The 24,155-nt window shown below is 36.0% G+C and overlaps 1 protein-coding gene across 2 annotated transcripts in view; it reads right to left on the bottom strand.

Moving 5' to 3' along the window:
• ANXA10 (annexin A10) overlaps window positions 1-22,947 on the bottom strand; it is a 30,423-nt gene extending 7,476 nt beyond the window's left edge. The window contains exons 1-6 of one of the 2 annotated variants that reach the window (XM_026122916.2): window positions 22,722-22,947; window positions 10,459-10,543; window positions 7,741-7,835; window positions 3,307-3,420; window positions 1,540-1,630; window positions 742-821 (exon numbers count right to left, since the gene is read on the bottom strand). In XM_026122916.2, coding sequence (XP_025978701.1) covers window positions 742-821; window positions 1,540-1,630; window positions 3,307-3,420; window positions 7,741-7,835; window positions 10,459-10,543; window positions 22,722-22,739 — 483 coding nt within the window. In that variant the 5' untranslated portion in view covers window positions 22,740-22,947. The remainder of the gene's footprint in view (window positions 1-741; window positions 822-1,539; window positions 1,631-3,306; window positions 3,421-7,740; window positions 7,836-10,458; window positions 10,544-22,721) is intronic. The other variant, XM_064510938.1, reaches the window with a different exon arrangement.
• Window positions 22,948-24,155: the final 1,208 nt, after the last annotated feature.

The following is a 24,155-nucleotide window of genomic DNA, read 5'->3' as shown; positions in this document are numbered from 1 at the left end:
TGCATACACATGCATATATATATGCATAGAAATCTAGATATATCTTACATATGCTATTATCTCCTGACAGTCTTTTTGTTATTATTTCTTACTTCAGTTTACAAAACATTTTAAAGATAATGAGCATGATGACTATAACGAGAATGGGGACTCAAAATGTCACAAAGATGATCAACTTCGCAACATAAAACTGCAAACTGGTAAAACTGCAGCAGCTGATGTGCAATACTGTCAATTCTCTTGCTTATGTGTAAATGTACCGTGATTCAGCTTATTTAGTTGTAAAAAGAATATGATCTTTAAAACAGAGAACTGTTTAATACTTTCTTTCACAGTCAAATGTAGCTATATCTACATTTTTACATATGGTCTAAACTGAATTATGAACCATGTATTTTAATGATAGAGAAAACAGAGCTTTAAAACTGAAAATCTCATTTGTACATGGAAGAAGACTCCTTTGAGAAGAGACAGATTGAGGGTCAGCACTTGAATATCCAAGGGCTCATTCAATCAAACAGTCAGTTAGCTTTGCCTCTATTTGAAAGCCAAAGTCAAGTAAAAGTAAGTGAAGGAATTCAAATTCTTTTCCTCTTCTGCTTCTTTTCCTCTCTTGTTCAAAAGTGCAGCCTTGTAGAACTATCTTGAACTGCTGTCACCTCTAAAATTTAAGACTCCTTGAACAATATCAAAAGTTGTTCTGAATTTTTTAGAAATATAAGTCATACTATTTTACAGTACCTGAGCAAGGTTCATAAGCGTATCTCTGAAGTGACCTGAAGTCTCAGAATCAATATCTTGCTGAAGAGCATTATTATATTCTAGGTTAAAACAAAAATGTATCACCTATAACACAAATGCTCTGAATGAAGATTAACAAACAGAGAATAAATAAATAGGATGCAAATACTTGCAAGCATGTTGACATTTCTCCCTTTTCTAATGTCATTATTCTGCAGTAACCTGTGTAGGTTCTGCATAGACCTAATCATGTGGATGACATCCCAGCTGCTGCAGCCAGCCCTGCTCTGAGTGCCCCCTTTGGGCCCTGTTGGGCTGCGGCCGTGCTGGGGTCCTGCCTGGCGGCCCTGCTTTCCCTGCACCGCCCTGCTCCCCCCTGCTTTTGCAGAGCAGCCCTGCTGCTCCCTGGCAGCGAATGCTCAGAAATGCCTCATCAAGCTAGGTGAGTCGAATGTCCAACTTGCATTAAATACTTCTTTGAAAAATGGCCTATGTGCTTTTCTTGGGGAAAAAAAAAAAAGCACAAAAATTTTTGAAAATCCCAACATGTGGCTTCCAGGTATTTCAAACACCATAGGCTGCACTACTTCTCTAAATTATTACTACACATTTTAAACTTCAAAATTTTGCTTCAGCCTTCTATATATAGTTATTGGGGGAGAGGGGGAGGAAAGAGTTAGTTTTGAGAAGTCCTCTTCTGTAGTAGTCCCCTCTTTTCACTCACGATAATGCATCCAGAGCACAAGTAATATAACTGCTACTGTACACTTGTAAAAATAAATAAATAAATGACATTACGCATTAAATAGGCTTCTTTAATCTGGAAGATCTCCATATTCGACCTTGAGGCCAATATATCAATTAGACATTTTTCTTCCATGTCTACTCCCTGCATAAAAAAAGTAAATAGGCAAAGATGTTACTAGTAGAACTCCTGACTTTCAGAAAAATACAGTGTATTTATCAAAAGTAACAAAAGAATACCAATCTCCACTGGAGACTGTATGTGTGGTATACTTTTGCATAGTTTACTCATTTAAATAGAAACTGATTTTAAATTAGTAGTAGAACCCTATACTGCAAATATACTCTTGCTTAATCTGAATTTCAGTGTGCATGTTAATAAGTGGGGAATGAAGTAAGCCTAACGTTGACAGAAACAGGATTTGAATTCATGTTATGAGCTTGAATTGAGATAAGATATGCTGCTATTAAGATATATATGTATATTGTTGAGTACTCTACATTTGGGATAATGGGAGAATGCGACATTGAGCCGAAGCCTGTAAACCCTGACACATGCCCTTCACTTTAGCCATATGAATACAGATCAAGATAGAATACCCTAAGAAAGTCTGAATTTGAACCACATGCAGAAAAAATGATTTTGCCAATCCAGTCAGTAATGTTGATGAAAGTCACACTCCTGACGCTACTAATGATATTTCAAAATCTTTTTATTGCCAACTATAATTTAAAAATATTATCAGTAATTCTAGAAAAAGCTGCATCAGTTTCAGTATCTAAAAGACATCAAAAAGCAAGAATCAACAATTCAGGAATTTCCAGAGAAGAAATTTGCAAAGGATTATTATTTTTGATAGCCAACAGTGGCCCTGTTTTCTAAGAACTTGTTAAAGTCCTTTATGAACTGATTTATGCCTTTGGCCTCCACAGTGTCCAACGGGAATGAATTTCACCATTTCATTACATGACATTTGAAAAAGTATTTACTTTAGTTTGTTTAAAAGCTTCAGCTGCTTAAAGAGCGCAGGCACAGATCCAGAGAAGAAAAAGAATTTTTTTCTTGAAATTGTGAAATCAGTTCAATTTGAGTGGAACGATCATCGCTTTGCCACAGAGTAATTTTTAAATGTTTATGCAGGGACATGTTCTTCTAAAGAAGTATCAGTGTCTCCAGAGGCGAAGCCATAGAGCATGGCACTGCGGCCAGGAAGTAAGAAAAAAATGCGGGTTGCTGCTCCCTCATCATCCCTTAAGTACCCACCCACATGCGACAGGAACCTCTAGGTAGAAGATTAAGTAATTGTGTGGAGTAGAAGTCCTAGCCTCCAAAACTAAGCCAGAATTTTGCAACTCCTGGAGAGGAGGCAGGAGCAGTGTAAAGAAACACCGCTCAGATCGTTTTTTTCTAACAGGGATCTCACTGAACAGGATCACAATGCAACACTGTTTATGCTCACCTGCGATTTCCTTGCCAGTATTTAATGCAGCTGTTCAAATGAACTTTGTTAGTAACTGTGCATAAAGGCTTGCAGGATCAGTGCCTTGCACTTCCCTGTATAAATGTTTCTTCAGCTACTCAGTTTACCACAGGTGCTAAATCACCTGTATTTTTTACATGACTGAGATATTACCTAACCTGTTTTTAACATACCAATGAATATAACTCAAATAGCTCTGTATTTGTCATATCCTGGTATACATGAAATACCTTTACAGCAGTGTATCAACCATTTTCATGTCAAAAAAAATCCATTTAACATATGTTAGGTAATATAGTCAGTGACTGTGACTTTAAGTAATTCAGAATTAGTCAGGTACCTTCAAGGCATGCCAGAGCTCATGAGCATCATAGGAAGCAGGTGGATACATTAGGCCAACCATGACTTCTTTGAAGTGATGAGAGAGATTCTCTTTTAGGTCTGTTATCAAATCCTTAAAAAAAAAGGGGGGAACGACAGAAAAAAAAAGCAGTCAGGATTATTTCGACAGTCACACTTCTGGCTAAAATCAAGCAACAAAAATCTCTAAGTAGTACCTATTCTTTCTACAATATGAGTGAGATGATGACAGACATGCAAGCAAGTAAACCATGTAGGCTTGTTGGGTTTTGCTCCATTAGAATACAAAATACAATTCAGGTGTTTGTTAAGAGCAAATACTATCTAATATGTTAAGGGTAAATACCGTCTAATAAAGGCTTTGAAACCTGAGTACCAGGGCAGCGCATCGGTAACTTCCCTTGACATATTCCCTATGTGAATCTGTGGGAACTAAGTATATTTGGAGGAGATTTCTTGTGCTTTTTCTCATTGTGATTCACTATGTGAATTAAAAAAAAAAAATCATATTGCTCCCAGTACATATAAATACTTGGTTTGGTTTACTGGATGGTTATGTGGTTCAATTTATGCATTATATTTCAACTGAATTCACTGCTTTTGACAGATCCTGTATTAATAAAAAGCACCTCCCCTCCCCTATAGATGGGCCTCAGTACTCACTTGCTCAGTAGTTGACTAAAGGATGAGAATTTCCTTGCCCACTCTTCCCTTACCCATTAGAATCCTTCAAAATATTAAGAATGCTAAAAGCTTATTAGTTATACTATTGCTGTTTCTGATTAAGAGGAAACTTGTACGCTGATTTCTTTCTTTCTTTTTTTTTTTGTACACCACTGAGCTGCTGTCAGATATATTCTGACCTAAGTCTGAATTTAAAGGAATCCTAGAAACAGTTCCCATCATATAAACTCTAAGGTGCATCTTTACAGGCCTATACTTCAGCTTTGAATACGTATCTCAATATAATTAAATTAGTAGCTGGACTAGCAAGGAGGGAGGAGACATGCCCATTAAAAAATTAAATTTATGATGAAGAAGCAATATGCAGTTTCCACTGGATGCACATTAGATGCATTTGACGACGACTAAATCACACATGGAATATAAATTAATTCATTAAGACATTTCACTTCTGAAAACATGCCTGTGGGAAAATGGATTAATAATACAAATGGATACTAATTAAAAATTACCCTGCAATCAGAACCAAGAAAAGTGAAGTACTGAAAAATAAGAAAAGACAACTGTAAGTTGTCATTATTAACATTTCCTAATTGTCTCTGCTATGAGAAATCCTTGAAGGCTAATTGTTAGAAGGAATGTTAAAGCCTGTATGTATGTCTGAATCATCCAGCCAATTGATGGTCTTGTTTTCAATCTACTTCTTCTTCTAACGTGTTGCACGTCACATTTGACAAAATGAACAAGCACAGTGGCTACCATATTGAACATACTGAATTGAAATTAAGAGGGTTGAGCATAGGACTGATGGGCTTACCATATATTAAAGTGGTAAGGCTAAAATCATTATTGCCTACCTGCCTGTCTTCTTTTTCCTGCAGAGTTTGCAAGTCATAAGAAGGGACTGGTGAATGGTGTATCTGCCCAATAGTGTATTAATATACTATAGGACAGATAATTGAACAGTCCATTAATACAGATTACAAGTGATGAAGTGTTATGAAGTATCTTCTGAGATATAAACTGCAGCAGTTCAGAAGAAGACACATCAGCATATCAGAAGTTCAGAAGGTGGCACATCAGAACAAATGTTCAGTAGTTCCATGCTACAAGATTTTGAGGAATACAACTTTCAAGGGTTAAATCAAGCAAACTGCAGGCAACACTAAGCACATTGGCCATTACAGCATATCCACTGCCACAGGTGAGTCCAAAAATTGAGCATTCCTGTTTCATCCCTGAACTAGATGAAAAGTGATTTATACTGAACCCCATTTCCATGTAATCAAAGGAGAGATTGGTTTTATGATGTTTTGGGGAAAGCTATCAAGACTATCTGCCAAGAGTACGCAGTCCTTAATGGATTTATTTAATTAAAAATTGTCGGTGTGTATGCAAGAGTGGGTTCACGAGTTTGAAAATTTTCAGATTTTCTCCAGGCCACTGCTGGAATATAAGAATAGTTTGCTTGCCTTTCCCATCTGTTATTATTCATTATTTTAGGGATAAAAAGAGTTAAACAACTGGTGAAAAAGTATTACCAGTCAACTAGGACAAGTCTCTCTGCTCTGGTCCAGGTGTGCTCAAGAAGAGGAATCTAGGATCAACTAGCTCATTTTTTTTACCTAGAGATGGCACCTTCTCTATTTTTATGCCATTATGCCTTATTCTTTTTTTTCTGTAAATATTTTGATTGATTTTTAAATATAACTGGTAAAGCAGAAATCATTAAAAACATAAATTTGTTAACTATTTTTTGACTACAGTGTTTGAGAGTCTTGCAAGGTATCTTGTGTATTTGAAGAAAAGGTATCTGTTTGATATTGCTTGGTTAAAAACATGCCAGCTGCTAAGGACATGGTTCAATGGTTAAGGAGATAAATTAAGACTTGAAAAGGCTGGGCTCGAGTGTTTTACTATCATAGGCGGCTTTGGGTAACTTCACATGCTTTAGTCTTCTACAAGTAAAACTAAAACTTCATGAGGAATGTTGCAAGGATGCACACGGGAATTGTGTGGTTTGCATGTGTAATGGTAATGGGAACCTAATAAGTACTTCATAATAGAAAAACACTTTTAATCATTCAGATCCACTGATTTCAATCATTGTTACAGTCTTTGGAACGTAAGAATACTTGTGATCGTTATTGGTTTTTTTAAGTTTTATTTAAAACATACACATCTACTCAAGGCTGCATCTTAAAACATCACAAACATTTTATCTTTTAATTTTTGTAACAGTTCCAATAAAGCAAATGATTCCTTATCTCCTAGAGATCAGTAACAACACAAAATCAACTCACTATACTGATTAAATCCAGCTCCTTTTCCCCAGTTGTAAGGCAGCAAGCGAGTGTTCCAGCATATGTAAAAGTCCACAGTTTTAAGGTATTCTGTTATAAAGGTGGCCCAAAGGCTGCCTCTGAAAAACTATTCAGCTATCCAAAGAGGAAAATACATATTTCTACTGGTAGTATAAAAGATCACCACATCAGCAGTTAATGTAGAGTTTTAAAATTAACAGTTCCTATCTAACTCTAATTAAGGCTGATGGCTGTGTGGTAGGATTTTTGCAAACTCACTGTCCTCATTCACACTGATAGATTCACTACCAAGCACGCACTGACCTTCAAGGCATTTTTCCAGTGAGCTGTTAGTTTTTCAGGCTTCTGATGAATCAATTGCTGAAGAGGAACAGGGTGATCCAGAGTCCAAGAAAACTGGATTTTATTTAAGATGCTTGGCTAATTTCTATTATGGTGATGGGCATGTCTGGTCAGTTTAATCATAGTGTTTTTCTTTAGCTTTCCAATAGTATCTAGTTTCATATAGCACTTTTCATCACTAGATTTCAAAGGATGTTACTATTATTTTCATTCTTACATGGCTGGGGTAACTGAAGCAAATTCAGGGACAGCAACTTTTCCAAAGTCATTTAGTTAGCAATAGTAGATCTGGAAATAGAGTCAAGATTGTCTGTTCATATGTTTAAGAACTCATATTGTTCTTCTGATGGGCTTTTCATATGTTTGAATGACACAGACTTAACTGTCCAGTAGTCCAAACAAAACAAAACTCACCTTCTGTTATATGTAAAAAATACGGATAACAGACATTTGGAAAAAATAAAGAAAGGTTATAAGTTTTGAAACACCTTTCAAAGAATTATAAATTTAACATTAAGCAGCTCAGACAAGTATTATGCTTAGGATTATAGTCAGGATTACATGCTCTGAGGTCTGAGAATGTCAGTGCTTGAGATGAGAACATAAATCAGTGAGGGAATGAAATTCCAACTACCTGTACTTGATGGGATCGTGTTTTTGTTTGGTATTTTAATTAATATAGAATACTCTTTCATGACATATTCCAAAGACTTAAACAAAGTCACAAGAAAAAACACATGCAAGAAGAAATGTATCTTTCCAAAGATTCTTGCTAGGTCAACAGACGAGCAGAGTGAACACTACAGAAGAAAATTTCCATGTGTCTTTTTCTTCCTTTTTCTGTTTGTGTAGCAGGTGTACTTAAATTCTACTACTATATAAGTGACAATTTGAAACTTTCAGAGATATTGATAGTTATATGAGCAAAGTTATGTGAGCAAAGTTGGTTGCCAAGCAGCTGTCTGCCAGACTTTTGCTTCCAGTGACTGACGTGAGAGAATGTCCAACCACAATAAAGACAGGAGAGAGAGAAGTACGGAAAGAACAAAATGGTTCTATCATACCCTGCCATACATGTCTCTGTATGCCTCTGCAATCATAAGTCGTTGTGAATTGCAACGCTGTGTTAGAATATCAATCAACACATCTTTTTCACAACCTGAAAAGGAAACATGACACTGTCTAAATCAATGAAATATTGTTGCTTATTTATATTTGTGGTTGTTCATGTTTTGTTCAAGAACATTAACTACATTTCTTGCAGAAAAAAATCAACAGATTCATATCCCGCTGGTATTTACCAACATTAATCAGATTTACCATGCTTATGTACCTTTCGCTTGCTGGTGTAGCAAATAGACAGGCAATCTGTATTATTATTATCAGATGCATTACCGTATCTCTCAAGGGCACTGGATTTGAAAGCATCAGTAAAATAGATAGTGGCTTTCATCAAATCAGAACTAGACATACTAGTAGAATTTGTAGCTGAGCCTGGGAAGTCATACTTGTATGCCCTGTTGAGGTTGATTATATTGTCATTTCAGAATTAGGGATCTCTTTTAAGGGAATGACAATTTACAGTCAGAGCATTTGTTGAAAAACTGAACAATATATTTTCAGAGGAATGTACAAGATAAATTATTAATTAAAATATTATTTTTAAAAACAATTGCTGTGCCTATTTTATTGGTAATTGCCCACAATCTTTGGCTTAGTGGCCAGAGCTTCCCGCTATGCTTCTATAATCACTGTGACTGCTTATCAAAAAAAAAAAGAAAAGAAATGAATAACTTATTCTGATTTTTTTTAATTGGTTTTGTAATTTTTTTTCTTCCCAAAAGATGGCTCTTGGTAATTTCAGATGGCTCAGCTTTTTAATGATATTACCACAAAAATGTATCCCCAGTGTAAATCAATTGACTTTGTCAGACTTGCAACAGAGATGAATTAGACTAGAAGGTATGGGGTTCAGGTAGCATCACAATGGAGTAGGATAAAATATCTCATGTTTCTACCACTTATTGCTTTTTACATATAAAAAACACAATAACTGTGTCTATATCTTTCTCTGTCATATATACAACTATATATATATGTGGGTGTGCATGCATGTATATTTGTCACAGATATCTTCTATACTTTTTAAAGATTATGCAGATTTTATTATATGATCTCTAACTCACAGGCTCCATTTTGACACAAATTTAATTTGACATTGGATACAAAGAGAATTACGGTCTCTATTATTTAATTGGCAGGGGCTGATGAAGGTAACTAAATATCTCCTACAAAATCATCAAGAATTCCAAACAGAATTTCATCAATCAGTTATGCAGGAAATTATCTTTTATCCATGTTGGCAGAGGAAGTCTTGTATTTGCTTATTACACAGCAGGTTTAGCTCTTTCTTCTGGATGATATAGCCACCATTGTACCAGCTTTTCAGCTCTGCTCTGATTTCACATCAATTTGATTCATTTCCAAACTCACAAAATTGGTATATGACTGAAACTCTGTGCATAAGAATTTCTTTTAACTCTTTGAAAAGTAATTATTGCGAGGAATCTGTACAGCTTATATAGTCTATACAGCAAAAACTAAGGAGGACTCAGGAAATTATATAAACACCTAAATAATTTTATTTTCTGTAATACCATTAGAATCAGTGGGATAACTTAGGTGACTGAACATCATCACAAGGATAAGTGTTGTGTGCAAGATTTGTGGGAGGAGGAGGCATGTCAGTGCTTCTAAATACTATGGAGACTTACACTCCTCTGAAGCTGAACTTTGTATTTTGCAGATTGTCTTGAAAAGAAAACTTTGTTCTATGTACTTTCATAGTTAATCAAAAGTAAGCTTAATGCATTTCTATTTACAGCATTAAATGAAGAGAATCATCTCTGTATTGAAATTTTAATAACATCACATTAGAAGTACTGTTTGAAGTCTAGTGAAATGTTTAAGTAGAATTTTTTTATCTGTAGCCAACTTAATCAAAAAAGATATTTCAAATTGTTCTTGATCGGTAATACCCTTCATGGTGTTTCATTTGACATTAAGTCTGAATCCTCACATGTTTCCATTAAAGAAACTGAATGAACAGAATGCAAGATTTGGTGCTGTCAGGCCCTGTGAGAAGCCCAAGAAGTATAAAAATTCCAGTACAGACAACAATCCTAACAGGATGAAAATGTTTCAGATAATCAAAAATAATCAATATTCTGACCCTCAGCAATACCAAAAATGTTCAGCAGGAAAACACAAAAATCTGAACAGAGAAAAATACTTTGATGAACAAAGATATTTTCTGGTCTATAGACTGAAAGCAAGAGTTGCTCCTGAGGGAAAGATAAACAATACTTTAAAATTTCTACTCCATTTATTTCTATTCCTTGATGATTGATATTTTAAAATTCATACTAGTTTCTGGTAATAGCTAATTGTTGAAGTCACAATTAAAAACCTTTCCTTTTTTGGTCTTCACAGCAGTGACATAAGATAAAATTCTAATCTCTTCTTACTTTTTAAAGGAAAATGTTCATTGCTGTAAGCATTGGCCTAAGCTTTAGATTAATCTTAATCATCCTTGAGTTCCTGTAAATGCAAATGTATCATCTATTTGGAATCACCAATAAGTCTTTTTGTGATACCCTGAAGAATCAACAGATGTAGTGATGTTTTTAATATTATGAGCTTTTACTTTGCTTAATGCTTGCTATGGTAGGAGAGTTTTCTGTAAGAAAAGATGTGTTAGAAGTATTAGTCAAGATACTTACTAATTCCTTGTAGGGCTCCTCCTAGCAACTGGGCATCCATAATAGGGTTAAAATTTGGAGCAGGAAAAATTGTTCCCTGTATCTGCTAAAGGAAAAAGAAGCCTTCAATTAAGGTGTTGAAAACCAACAATCGTAAGATTAAACAGTCTCCACTTCATAGAGAAAAGGATGCAAAGTTTTTAATTTATGAAATAGAAATCAAACTTTCAGTAAACTCTAGGAAGGCAGAGCATATTTGAGGAAGTTGCCCCTAGTATGAGTTGGACCTGGAGAAAATTACATTTTTAATACTAATTTTTATATTTTTCTGATAAAATTGTAACCACAGCTTTGTGTTTCCCAGCCTTTTTCTGAAAATATTCCTTAATCCCAAGATATCCCTGACAGTCCTCAACATCTATTTCTTTTTATATTTCTAAGTTCAAAGGACAAAATTTCTTAATATGTTTGCTGACTACTTCAGACTTACCAGGCAAATGTAGGGGCAAATATTGGTTAAGAACTGCGGTATGATCAAAAATTTCAGATTTTTAAAAAAGTTACTTAAAAAACTACTAATATGGCAGTGTGCCTTTATAAACAAATGGGAAAGTACTCACCAAATATTCTTCTGTAATTTGTTGACTATTTTCAAAATAAGGTCCTACTTTTCAAACTTAGCATACAATACAAAGTGCCCCACTACTCATGAAAAGCAATCAGGAAAAGAGTGAGAAAAAATTCTCTTGGGAATATGGAAAGAAATCTTGGCACTTCAGAAAACAATGGGACCATTCCAAATTTCAGAGAGTGATATATGATGTTACACCTAATATGAATTGCAGACTTATCTTTTAAGATAGCCAATATCCCATCTTCACCTGTTAGTGTGGGAGTTGTCTTTTTATCTTGGGCCTCACTTGTCCTTTACATATATGGTAGGTACTATCTGAAGATCTTAACCTAAGTCAGAGTTCATATCCTCATAACATCCTAATTCCTGACAGTATATGTTCTCCAACAGTCATTCACCAAAAACTTCCTAAGCATGCGTCATTTGCAGCAGTGTGGAGCTCAAACGCTATTTGGCCAGATGGTACCCGAGGTTCCGTTCGTGTTGATTTTTTTTCCCCATGTCAGCGTGTTAAATAACATTGACCTCAGTTCAATTATCATTCTCCACAGCTCAAAGAGACAGAAATGCATGAGTTCTGTGGCTGATCAGCAAGGCAGGCGGATAAACCACCCTAAAGTTTACTAAACTTACTAATGAACAAAATCACTATGTACAGATGCACTAGAAGACACTATCAGAATGCAGAATCAAAAATGTGTATTGATATAAACTATCAGTATTAGCAGCAGTTCTTTTATTTACCAAAAAAACCCAACAAATGGAATTTTACTTAGTTGGCTTTAAAATAGTTGACCAATCTTGAGAGCAAAAACAAAACAAGCCCAAAACCAAAATATCATCAAATATTATGTTAGGGCAACCAGAAAATATTTTGATGGGAATAATAATAAAGAATGATAAGATGCAAAGATTCAAGTAACACATAAGATTAAAGACTTTGAGTCTGCAATTTACACCAGTGGTAGAAAGTATAAACATCTCTGGCATTCAGTTTAAGCACCCTCTGGACCTGTCACAGTCCTTGCTGCTCAGAAGGACAGGAGGAGAAACAAGAGAAAATGTTTGTAGGTATGTGTGCGCATTTATTCAAATCTAGTTTAAAATACCAGTGCCGGCTCCTTGTCCTTGCGACAGCAGAGAACAAGTTCCAGTCCTAGAAAGATTAGTTAAATTAAAGCACATCCTTTCACATATTTAATTTTGTAATGTCACAAAAGGGACCACTAACTCACTGATCTTTTGGCATGTGCTTTAGAATCACAAATAACTGACTAACTTAATGAATGCTGTGGCAGTAGAATCCTGCATAGTCCTTGGATCCATAACTATACATGTATTTTTCAAAATAGGTATCACCTCTCAATCAGAATGGAGGCAAGCATTAATAATTTGGGGATATAAATCTTTATTCATGAAATAGTCAAAAGAAAAAAAGACCTTGTAAGAAAGAATAAACATTTGCTAGAATATGATGGGAGGACTGATCACAGCAAAAAATATTTCAAAACCTGCATATTCAGGCAGATTATACATTTTTGACCAAAAAACTCAGCACAGTCCTTGTAATTTATTTTTCAGGTAAAATAATGGATATTTGTCTGTGCTGTATTCCCCCTTGGTTCAGCAGAGTTGCTGAACACTTCTTTTAGAAAGCATTCACCACACCTCCCTGGATCAGGCTCACAGTCAGTAGACTAAATCCAAATGGGTAAAAACACCAACCTCCTAGCCAGGATCTAATTAAAGATGCTCCTAAGTAGAATCAAATTAAATATGAAGCTTCAGGTAAAACTTTTAGAAGATGCAGTAAAATAAGAGATTTTTATACAAGTCTTCTGGGGGGAACCCCCCAAACCTTTTGTTTGTTTTTAATGTTAAAATTGTCTTACAGTATGTACATTGTACTTGACTTTGTCTTTTATCCCACACAGACCTTTGTATTAGAGTGTAATTTCTGATGAGGATTTTCAGCGTAGCTTGCATGTGGATTTTATGACCGGCTTCTTGGCATATTCAACATTCTACCAGTCTACAGCAGCTCTCTGAACCGAGCACCAGGTTTTATAGCATACACTACCAGCATCCTCGGAAGGAATCCCTGCATTACGAATGACGTCTTATCGCTGCCACAGCCCACAGAGTTAATGTTACAATGTTCTGTGCCTTTAACAAAGCACTCTGCTATTTTATGGTGAATCCCCATCTTACTATTAGAAAGTTTTATTCCTTCACAACCTGTGCCAGTTTTATCCTGTGACGACTTTCATAATTTCAGTCTTTGATAAGCCTGCAGAAGCATTCCTGGTTCACCTGATGCACTTAATTTCAAAATCTTCAGGGCCTTATTACTGATTAACCTTTATTCCACCTGTTTTCATTGAATTTTTGAAATATGTACACAAACAGGTCTGAGCCAAACCTTTAGAGCTGAACTTTGGTAATTTTGTGTTCAAGTTCAGTATGATTATCTATATATCAACAGCTTACTGCTTGCTGTATGTTATAACCACGTATTTTCTATCCAGTATCAAAGAATTCCAGAGCTGTGTCATATTTACTGTTGAAGGCAAGGCAAAGGAAATTTTTTGGCAGGCAGTAAGCAGAGATAGGGATTGATTCTCAGATAGTGCAGTGTAGCCTCTCTCAAGTAAATCCTGCATGAACCATCTATACACCTATCACACAGGATCAGCCTTAATGCCACGATGGCAAGTGCTGGTACTGTCCTGTGCTGACAGGGTACTACACAGCAGGCGAGGAGGAAAAAACTTGCTTAAAAAGCAATGTACAAATCCAGGAAGTTGCTTTTCCAAGCAAGAGATTGTTCTAATGTCCTTTTCTATAATTTTATGGGGAAAGTGAAAGCATGAAAGAGATGGTAAAGTTTTAGGTTGCTGACCAAGACTAACACTTGCAAAAATGTCCTGTAGTGAGATAAGCCAGGAGGCAGTGGTAGGCATTTTGTTTTGCAAAGATTGGTTACAATCTTGTAGCATTTTAGAAGTGCCTGTGTTTACAACCTTCTTCTGCTCAGCTGATGTGCTCAAGAAAATGAGGAAATACATCAAAGCAGTAGTTGGCCTGCAATAGCTGGGGCTCTGCTTCCAGACTCTAGATCCCAGGGTGCAAAATCCTATTCCAAAAAAAGTCGCTACGCAGGGTTTGTTTGTCTAAGTGTGCCTAGGAGATGCAAAGCTAGCAACAGTGTCAATCTGCACAGAGGGACCAGAACAGTAGGAATTTAGCTGCACATATTGCTATTTCACTTCATTCATTTTCAATGAAGACAGCACAGTCAATTCTGAGTCTATGGTCAATTCCGTTTTGCTTGCACAGTATCTTTTTTCCTCCAAGTTCTGAAAAGCAGAGGAAAATTAATAATATGATTTCATGACTTTTGTCATGACTTCTACAGGGACATTAAGTCATTCCCTATTTAAATGTTCTTTCTGAATGTTTATATTTAAAATTATATTTGATTTTTTCCAAATATCTGCCAGAGCATTCATGATTATGAACACTCAAGTGAAATTTATCTGAAAGAAAAAAATCTCCCTATGTAGAGGAGAAATAAACCTTTAAACACCCTCCAGTGAATGAAATATCCAACCGGGTTCTGAATAATTCAAGTAACAACTCCCCATTGATCACGATGAAATGTTAGAAAAGGCATAATACTGGTACCATCATCAAATTCCAACAGCTTTGGGACAGAAATCACATTACAATAACTCCTTCCGAATATTAGTCTAAAATATTTTTCAGGACCAGAGAGCACATCATAAATCACAGTGAATAAAAACCTGCAGAATTACTACAGTTTCCTCTGCAAAATAGAAAACATGAAGTGGTAACTGCTGAGAGACAGAGCATCAAGAATTACTGTGGATCATCCGCTAAAAAGAGTAAGAGGAAAAAAACAATCTGTCCTTTTATTAGAAGACACCCTAGATGTAGGGGCAGATAGCGAGGGATTGGACAAGATAGAGTTAAGGAGCCAAAAGCCTTGGGAGGAATAAATAGCAGTATGTAGATAAGGGAGTAGCTGCACGGAACGAGAAGGAGTGATGATGGGAACATGACCTTCGGGAAAGTACCGATCCGGGCTAAAGCTTATATAAAGGGCTTGCTTGCTTGAATAAAGTTGATTCTGATCCAGCACATTGGAGTCCGTGAATCAGACCGCCACACCTAGATAGGAACAAGGTGAATTATTTATGTGCCCAACCAGGGTGGTGGTAACCCTCAACAAAAATCAGCACAGTGCAAGTTATTAGCCTGCTATAAAGACAAAAAAATTCATGAGAACAGGATCAACCGAAGGGTGGATTAAGACAAAAACAGATCAGGACTGCACTGATAATCTTTCCCTTTCTTAAGAATTGAACATTTGACATCTGAAATTGTAACTATTAAATCATAATTCAGCACTTGTAGGTTATAATTTATAATGCTAAAAATTAAATTCCAGCCTTTAATCTACAGACTGAAGAAGTTTCTTTGATCTGTAGAAAAAGACCCTTTTAAGCTAAACTTTTCTGGTAATTACTTTAACATGAATTCAGCTTTAGTCTGCTGAAATTGACTTTATGAGTAAAAATTTCAGAACAGGAAAATCTACTACAATACCTGAATAATCTTCTATGTCCTTAGTGCATTAAGTTATGTGAAGACCTCCACCAGCTTATACTAAAGAATGAAGGACTATTTTCTTCTCTCAAAGGACAGCAGGCCTGGCCCACAGTGCTTCCTCTGACTCTGGCTTTAACACGTGAAAGTTATTCTCTGTTGGAAAGTTCCATTCTTCGTTTTTATTTATCATCAGCTACTGTATACTTATTCCTATAGTTTAAGGTAGTATTATCCCTCCAGACTAAAAAGGAGTATGCTCCGTGTCTGCTTTCCTCAAATAAAAGACATTTGGAGGTTCACCGGAGTACAAAATGACTAACTAATGTAGGTACCGAAATACAAAATTGTTAAAACAGGAAAGATGGCTAAACATGGAAACAAAATTAAGATTTAAGACACATGCCAACAGCAACATTATGCTGCCCTGTGCAAAAACTGCATTTCATGGTAAAGCTAAAACTGCAACAGTGAAAGTTGTGTTACGGTTGTCTTGGTGATGTCAAAGGAAAATTCAGAGGTACTTTCACTAAATCTGATTTCTCTAAATAAAATGCTCTCCGATCCACCCTCCAGAAGTAAAACAAAACTATGAGTCTGAAATAACAGAAATGTTTTTGAAAGTTAAGAAGGGCAGGAATATTTTTCAATCGTTTAACATTTGTAGTACTAGGTCTTTATCTGAATTTCACGGCTATTGTTAGTAGAGCTCTTTTTGTTGACTTCAGGGAGCTCTGGATCCTACCCTTAGTGCACAAAACTCCCGGGCAGTGACACGAGAATGGACTGTTTGACACAACACCTTGCCGAGGAAAGCGAGGAGAGCTTATTGATAAACCAAAGCAGGCTCAGCGGAGAGCCACCAAGATGCTCAGGGGCTGGGGCAGCTGCCCTGCGAGGTGAGGCTGAGGGACTCAGCCCAGAGAAGAGACAGCTTCAAGTTGGGGACCCCACAGCAGCCCTGCCGTACTTACGGGGAGGGCACTGAGAATGCAGATCCAGGCTCTCTGTCGAGGTGCACAGCAGGAAAAAGAGAGGCAGTGGTCATAAGCCAAAACAGGGGAGGCTCTGGCTGGATCTGAGAAAAACATTTTCTTTTTTTTTCTAATTCTTTTCTTTTTTTTTTTTACTATGAAGGTAACTAAGCAGTGGAACGAGTTGCCCAAAGAGATGTGGAATCTCCCTCCTGGGTTTTCAGGGCCAGACTGGACAAACCTCTGACTGACTTGGTCTGAATTCGGTTGACCTTGTTGATCAGGAGGCTGGGCTAGGTGACCTCCCAGTATCCCTTCCGATCTGAATGATTCCATGGCAATTTTTCTCCAAAGCCAAAAATTAGCTGATTTATTCCAACGGTATTTTAAAACTAAGCGAGCGAATCAAGCACTCATTGACTCAGTGACATGGGACAGAGTAATAAGGAAACTTGTATTATACTCTGGGGGTCAATCCTGTGAGGTGCACAATTCTAGTTACATACTTTGCTAACAGCGCTACACCTTTTTTGCAGGATCATGCAAAAACCTGATATTTCTATCACAGATCACCTGTGTTCCACTATATGTATTGTGACTATTTGAGTTGTTACGCTGGTAAGAATTGTGTGCATTATCAGAATACAAGATCTGTGAATTTCAGGAGCAATTCATTCATGCATTTTCATTTTCTGAAAGGCAGATTAGCAAAGGTATAAGGAGCATGGAGCCTGAGAGATTAGACTATTAGCAGTGACAGACTTTGATACTTGCACAGAAGAGGAAGTTATTGCTTATGGACAGTAAGTGGGCCTAATTATAATTTACGGATGGGAGCTACAGCAAGGCAGCTTATCTTCACCAATCATAAATCAAGCACATAAAAAATATTCCTCCTTTAAATAGCTTGTATTTATAATAATCGAGGGAGGATCCCATGATAAGTAAGATGTTTATTATTTCTCCAATATCTGAATGCAATTACACCTTCCCAAAGGGACATTAAAGTATACTGAAACTGAATGGAGGACTGAACTTGCAAGCACCTGGAACCAGATCAGTGTCAGTGTAGACAGCTCATTACTCAGCTTTCACGGTAAATACAGTCTATTTAAAAAAAAAAAAATCCAAATCTTGCTTTAAGGAAATAGTGTTTAAGGAAATAGTGGTCTGCAAAGCATACGGAGGAAACATGGGCTAGATCCTCAATCGGTATAGCAGTGCGTAACTCTGCCATGCTTGATAAAACTTTGTTTTGTACAAGTTGATGATTTAACTTCGGTCAGCTCCTAACTCTTCTTTCACCCAGATATGTTTCAGGTATCCTCATTGCTAATACGCTGCACGTTCCCACCATCTCATAATGAACCATGTGAAAACTCACCCATTTTTCTGTGGATATTCCCCATATTCTTTCTGTGTATATATTCAGACACATTTGTTATGAACAGCAGTAAGAATACTGTGCAATTTAATATACTGAGCTGTACCTTCAGATTGTCTGTACTCAAAAATATTCACCATCACAAGTGCACACACAGGTCTTACTTACTGATTTAGGCTGAACAAAGTCACATTTGGTTATTCAGTCCGGGTGCAAGAACACAGATTTTGTGGATATTAGTTTGGTGTCTGTTTTGCAATATGTTTTCATAATTTAATAAGTTGTTCCATAAGCACTGAAACTAGAAACAACTGTTTTCTTACAGATTCTTTTCACTCTATATTCCTACTTAATTCCTCCTACTGCAATATCAGTTATTTTTTTCTCCTCAAATCTCCACCTACATTCACAATCTGTCAGTTCCCTACCAAGTCTACTGCTGGCTAAGTAAAAGATGGTGTGTCCTGTGGTTTAGTCCATACTATGCAGGCACTGATTGGCTAATGCTAGGCCAAAAAAGTAAATGAGTTTAAACTCAGAGTTAAGTATAAACTGTTGTATTTTTCTAAGAAGAAGAACAATCTGGATCTCTCACCTCCACTGAGCAGCTGGTTTTCACAAAACTTAGAAGAGACTGCCATTCCTCTGTCCGTTCAATAGAAATCAACAAGTTCAAAGTTACTGGTAGGGACAGAAGGATGGGCAAATGTAAAGAAATAAAGCCTTATTTTCTGAATAAACCAGAGGGAAAATGCCTGTTATGGTCCACTGAAAGAACACAAAGAACCCTGTAATATAAAATACTGGTTTAATTTTGATATCCCGATTCTAACATCCCATGGTACATATATACCATTTTCCTGGAGCACTCTTTGGAAAGACAGCATTCAGCATGGCTTGGCTTTCTGCATTAGAAAGAAGATGCCCTCAGGGAGCGGATGAGCAAAGTTCGGGTTATTTCTGAAAGCAATTTGGTCATCTTATGGGTTACTTTAGACCAGATGGTATACAAAAACATGGAGAAACATTTTTCATGCCATCTTTCTTCTGCAGTATCTTAAAGAAAAGCATATGTATTATCCGGAATGCAGAAAATCAATGATATCATGCTTTTTTGCATAAAGTATCCAAGTACCTGAAGCAAACAAGTCTCCAGAGGGGATTCTATGATTTTAACACTCATTAATTCTCTTTCTGATGTCAAGGTACCCTCATCTACAAAAACACAGATCTATTTCCACAGAAGTGGTCCAGCTGGGCACTTTATATGTACGTAACTGTGTGTGCTTGCACACTAGCATTTAACTCCTTCAAAAGAAACTGGTTCCAAAGCAGATGCGAAAACTGAACATGTTTGCATGATGTTAGCTGAATGAAACAGAAGACAGACAGAGATTGTAAGGAGACTGTAAAATTTGTAGTAAATCTGAAAAATAATACTTGCACTGTACTTTCCTTCTGCACAAGAGCAGGAAGTTACAGCTTTTCCTGACACTGACCAAAGCTGCAAGCAGTTCAACAAACGTATCAGCAAAAGCTTAAGCTGCTTTTATCAAATTATGATGTGTAAAGTTCAGACAATTCAGTCTTGTGATGGAAAACGCAATCTAAAGTGTGAACAACCTTCTAATAATATTTGTTCAGCAAGTCATTCTGCTGATAAGAAACAATCAAAGTCAGATTCCTTAGTTTGAATGTTTCCAAGAGGGAATAGCTACTAAAATAAAATGCCTGCTTTAAAAGCTAACTATGCTATCAGTTAGTTGTGCTTTTTACAGAGATATCTTTTGCATGCAACTTTATTAATAAATAAGAAATGTCACAATTAGTTTCGACTTACTGTGATAGTTATATTTGGTACACTTCCTTGAAAAATACATGATACAGTAACGGAAGGGATACTTTTAAACATAGCACATTCATTCTTTTCCTTCAAAAGCTCTCACCTTTCCCTGAATATGTATTTTAGAAAGGACATGGATGTCCTCTTATCTAATTTCTGGTAGTTTTACCTCTGTATGTACCTTGGGGAGCCATTTTCTGTATGTACTCTCCAATAGTAAAGCCACACTATGTTGCTGAATCTGGCAGAACTGCTGCTGTGAACTTTTCTACATCTCATTCCTAATCTTGGTGGATTCCAGTCAAGGTAACCTCCCATCCAGTCATTCATGTGTCATACACAAATACCACTATGTATAATATAGAATATAAAGAAGGTAATCTTAAAGAATCAATCAATAATTTTGAAAGCAACACTTCTACTTCTTTTAATGCTTTTTTTGCTTCTAAACCAATGCTATATTAATATATTCTGATTTCTTGAAAATGTATTTGAAGCTACACTGTGCTTTTAAGCTCAGTTCTCAATCCAAGGTTGGGTGTAAGGAGAGTAGACAAGATGTCAGTGTAACTCAGTCTCACCACTGTCTCTGTGTAAGCCCTGCTTTTTCTTTGGTCACAATTTGCTAATGCTCTAGACCAGTAATTTCCAGCTGTTTTGTTGCTGAGTCTCATCTGAGAAAATATCCATTGTTCCATGACCTACTTAATCTTGAGGAACCTGCAGGCATCTGGGGGAGCATGTCTGCTTGGGCTTTGCACTACATCTTCCCATTCTGTGTTGATAACTCTGCAGGCAAGTCTGCTTCACTGCTTAGGAACCATTGAACCGTTTCATACAAGCCTCCTTTAACTTCTCTCCCTTCCAATACCACAAGTCATTGAGAAAAAGGGAATAAAGAATAACAATTTACTCAACCTGAGGATCTCACCACACTTTTTCAGCTAAAGCCTGCAGTCAGATTTTGATGTCGTTCTCGAGACCAATCTGCACCCCGCTGTCTACACTTGTCTGTCTACTCTTATGCTTCTGTGATTGACAATTAAAGGGCTAACCAGTAGGTCCTGGCATATTTAGAAGCGCAAGGAATGGCTGGATGATATTCGCACCATTTGCTTTAGTACAGTTTAGAGGATCAAAGTTAGGAACTTCAGTTTCTCCTCTGCTAAAGACATTCTTACGGCTGACTAATACAGAATGATTACACTAAAAAGAGCCTAATATACTAATGTAAATATCTCCCACAGTTAAGAATTAAAATATAATCTGTTAGATTTTATTCATGATACTATCGAACGGTCGTAATATTATTGTCTTACAAATATATCTACCAATTTTAATGACACAGAAGTGATATAATTTTCTCTACAAGCTATGTTATAATGTACTAACATTAATACCAGGCAATATACGATATACAGATCCAGCATCAATTATTTAAGTACAATTGTTCTTGATAAATGAGTCAAAAATATGAAACTGAGCTTCCTGATTTCTCCAAATGAAATGAATCTACTAGCTTTATCCGATGGACTTCCTCCCTTGCTTTAGTAATTCAGTTACTTTAAATTAATAATTAAATACATTAATAACATAGTAAATAAAATAAATTCACTAATAACATAGTAATTAAAATCTATCAGCTTTATCAGATGGACTAATTCTTCCTGCCTTGCTTAAGTTATCAGAAATACATCAATAACATAGTAATTAAATGATTAAAAAAAGAAAAGAAAAAAATCCCTTTTCAGCTCTTAACTGGAACTAGATCTAGTAAAAATGCAAGATTCCAAGTCTTACATCGAAACCAAACACATTATTAAAACCCAGTCAAAACCTATTTCTCTGGAAAAATAAATATATGCAATATAGTTTTCTAGGAACAAATACTTTACTGGTGAGACTGGAATAATTAGTGCAATTATGCCTTCAAATAGAGTGAGTAAACAAAAAAAAGCTCATCCTTTAGAAAATTCTGCATTGATCTGTAAATTAATTGTGAATGCACATGCAAAAAGCCTTTGAGAAGAATAAATTATTACTCCTGTTAATAATAATTAAAAGAACACAAATGGCCTTAATGAATATAATTATCTGTATGCCAAGTGCAGAAAGCAATCTCATATTTTGTTGTCACAAAATAATAACTATAGTAACTTTCAGAATAAGGAGTTAAAATTGCAGTATGAATGTTTATTTTCATGAAGAGAGCTAAAGGAACCATTCAGTCAATTGCTATAAACTATTAGTTAGGAACAATAATCGATACCTTTTCCTGTATTATGGCTCTTATAGAGGCAGCATTTTTTTTTTGCTTTAAAATGCTTGTCACTTTTAGAATGTAATGCATTGCCAGCAAAAAGAAATGCTTATGAATGATGAAATTATACAGTTACTTCATGTAATTACACAAAATGTGCACTGTAAAAATATATACCCACCAAAATAGTAGCATGTATCAGCATCATCTGAACAATTCACATTTTTATTTTTAATACCACTGGTGGTGGCATATAATTTTGTGTCTGTGTTACAGCTACGTGGAAGTATAGGAAACTCAAAAACAGGTAAAAGACCTCTTCTGTCTTAAAAAGTCTAAACTTACGAGACTAGAAATGTTAAGTCCGTATATTTTAATCTTCCTTTCAGAGAGTTTATATATACTGCAATAATCCAAGAATTAGACGTAAATCAGAAGTAAATTAACTTCACCTGACTAATTTTAACCCGTGAAGGAGAATGGCTCCCAACATATGGGGCAACTCAAGAGCAAAAAAGAATTTTGAAAGATTTCACAGAACAGGGTATTATACTTACATAGTCTCCACAATACATTTTGTACAAGTCTCCAAGTTCCACTGAGATCAAAATAGAAACTTTCCTAGAATAAAGCTAACAATTCTGCAAACTAATATTGTTATAGTTAACTTTTATTCTATTTTAAAGAATTGAGAGAAACCATCCAATCAAACTAATACCAAGTACATTAGACTCCAAGGTAACAGCGAAGCAGGAATGGTGCCTGGCACTGTACGCCCTCAGGTTTTACAGATGGACTGTATGTTTAGTCATTAATCATATGTGAATAGGTGGGATTATTATGTAAGCAAACAGAGTCATTAGCACAACACCCTCTGTTCTACTGTGTTGATTTTAAGAATCAGAATTCAGCCAGTCACAGAATGAAATGTTAACCTACAGAAACTACTTGTGTTAATGATTTACTTTCAGCATTAGATCTGGTCTAGTTCCTTTTTTCCTTCTGCTGAATCACTAAGGTTATCATATACTCTATAAAGTACTTCCATCTGGCATGGATAGAAATACACTGTATAGCCCTCATATGCTACCTGGAGTAAGGAGGACAGATCCTTGCGGCCTCAGTGGAACTGTGTGGATGAGGATCTCCCTTGGTGTTTTCACACAAGTTACAGTTTACAAGATTCTGCAAAGAGACGAGCAAAAATCCTGTAACATTGTTCTGTTAGAATTATGCAGAATCTGAACTGTTCCAGAGACTGACAGCAAAACCACATTTTTTATAGCTGCTACCTTGTTTTTTTCCACTAATGATAACTATTATTGTATTAAAGCACTGAGAAAATACAAAGTTTCCTCAAAAAAGATGAATTTAAAATAGAGGTACAGAAACAGTCTGTATATTCTCTAGTACAACTGGAACGGAAGGCATGGGCTACCACTATCCTGATGGGGTGTTAGTATAGAGAGTTTATTTTATTGAAATAATTGGACAGGAGTTTTAGAGTGTATTATCCATATGGATAAGGATGTCAATCCTTACAGACAGTTGGAAGAATTTCATAAAGCGTATGCTTGTGAAACATGAAAGTCTTAATGGGCTTCACACTGTTGCATCTTTGTTTTTTCCTTTTTCCTTAGGGCTAAGGTAGATCTTTTTCTTTATAATCATACTAAGTACTGTCTTTACACCTCTGTATCTCAAGTGCTCTATGAGGATGACTAGGGAACATAGCCCATTTTACAGCTAAAAAAAATGATCTGTAAAGAATCTGACCTGGCCAGTTGGAAGATTACACATACAAAGTGCTGAAGGTGATGACAGAACCTAGGATGGGATGTAGTCTCCCAATGATGAATATTTTTAAACAGTGATAAGAATATGAGAACATTTTAAGCCTCTCTTTTGCAGATTCTCATGTTACATATATTTCTTTCTGTGATAAGTAATTAAAATGCAATACAGTTAATCTTCAGTACAACACAAAAAGG

Source organism: Dromaius novaehollandiae, chromosome 4, assembly GCF_036370855.1.
Source record: "Dromaius novaehollandiae isolate bDroNov1 chromosome 4, bDroNov1.hap1, whole genome shotgun sequence".
In the NCBI taxonomy this organism is placed as follows: Eukaryota; Metazoa; Chordata; class Aves; order Casuariiformes; family Dromaiidae; genus Dromaius; species Dromaius novaehollandiae.
Note: the sequence above shows the minus strand (reverse complement) of the source record. Positions and strands in the feature narration are given on the sequence as shown.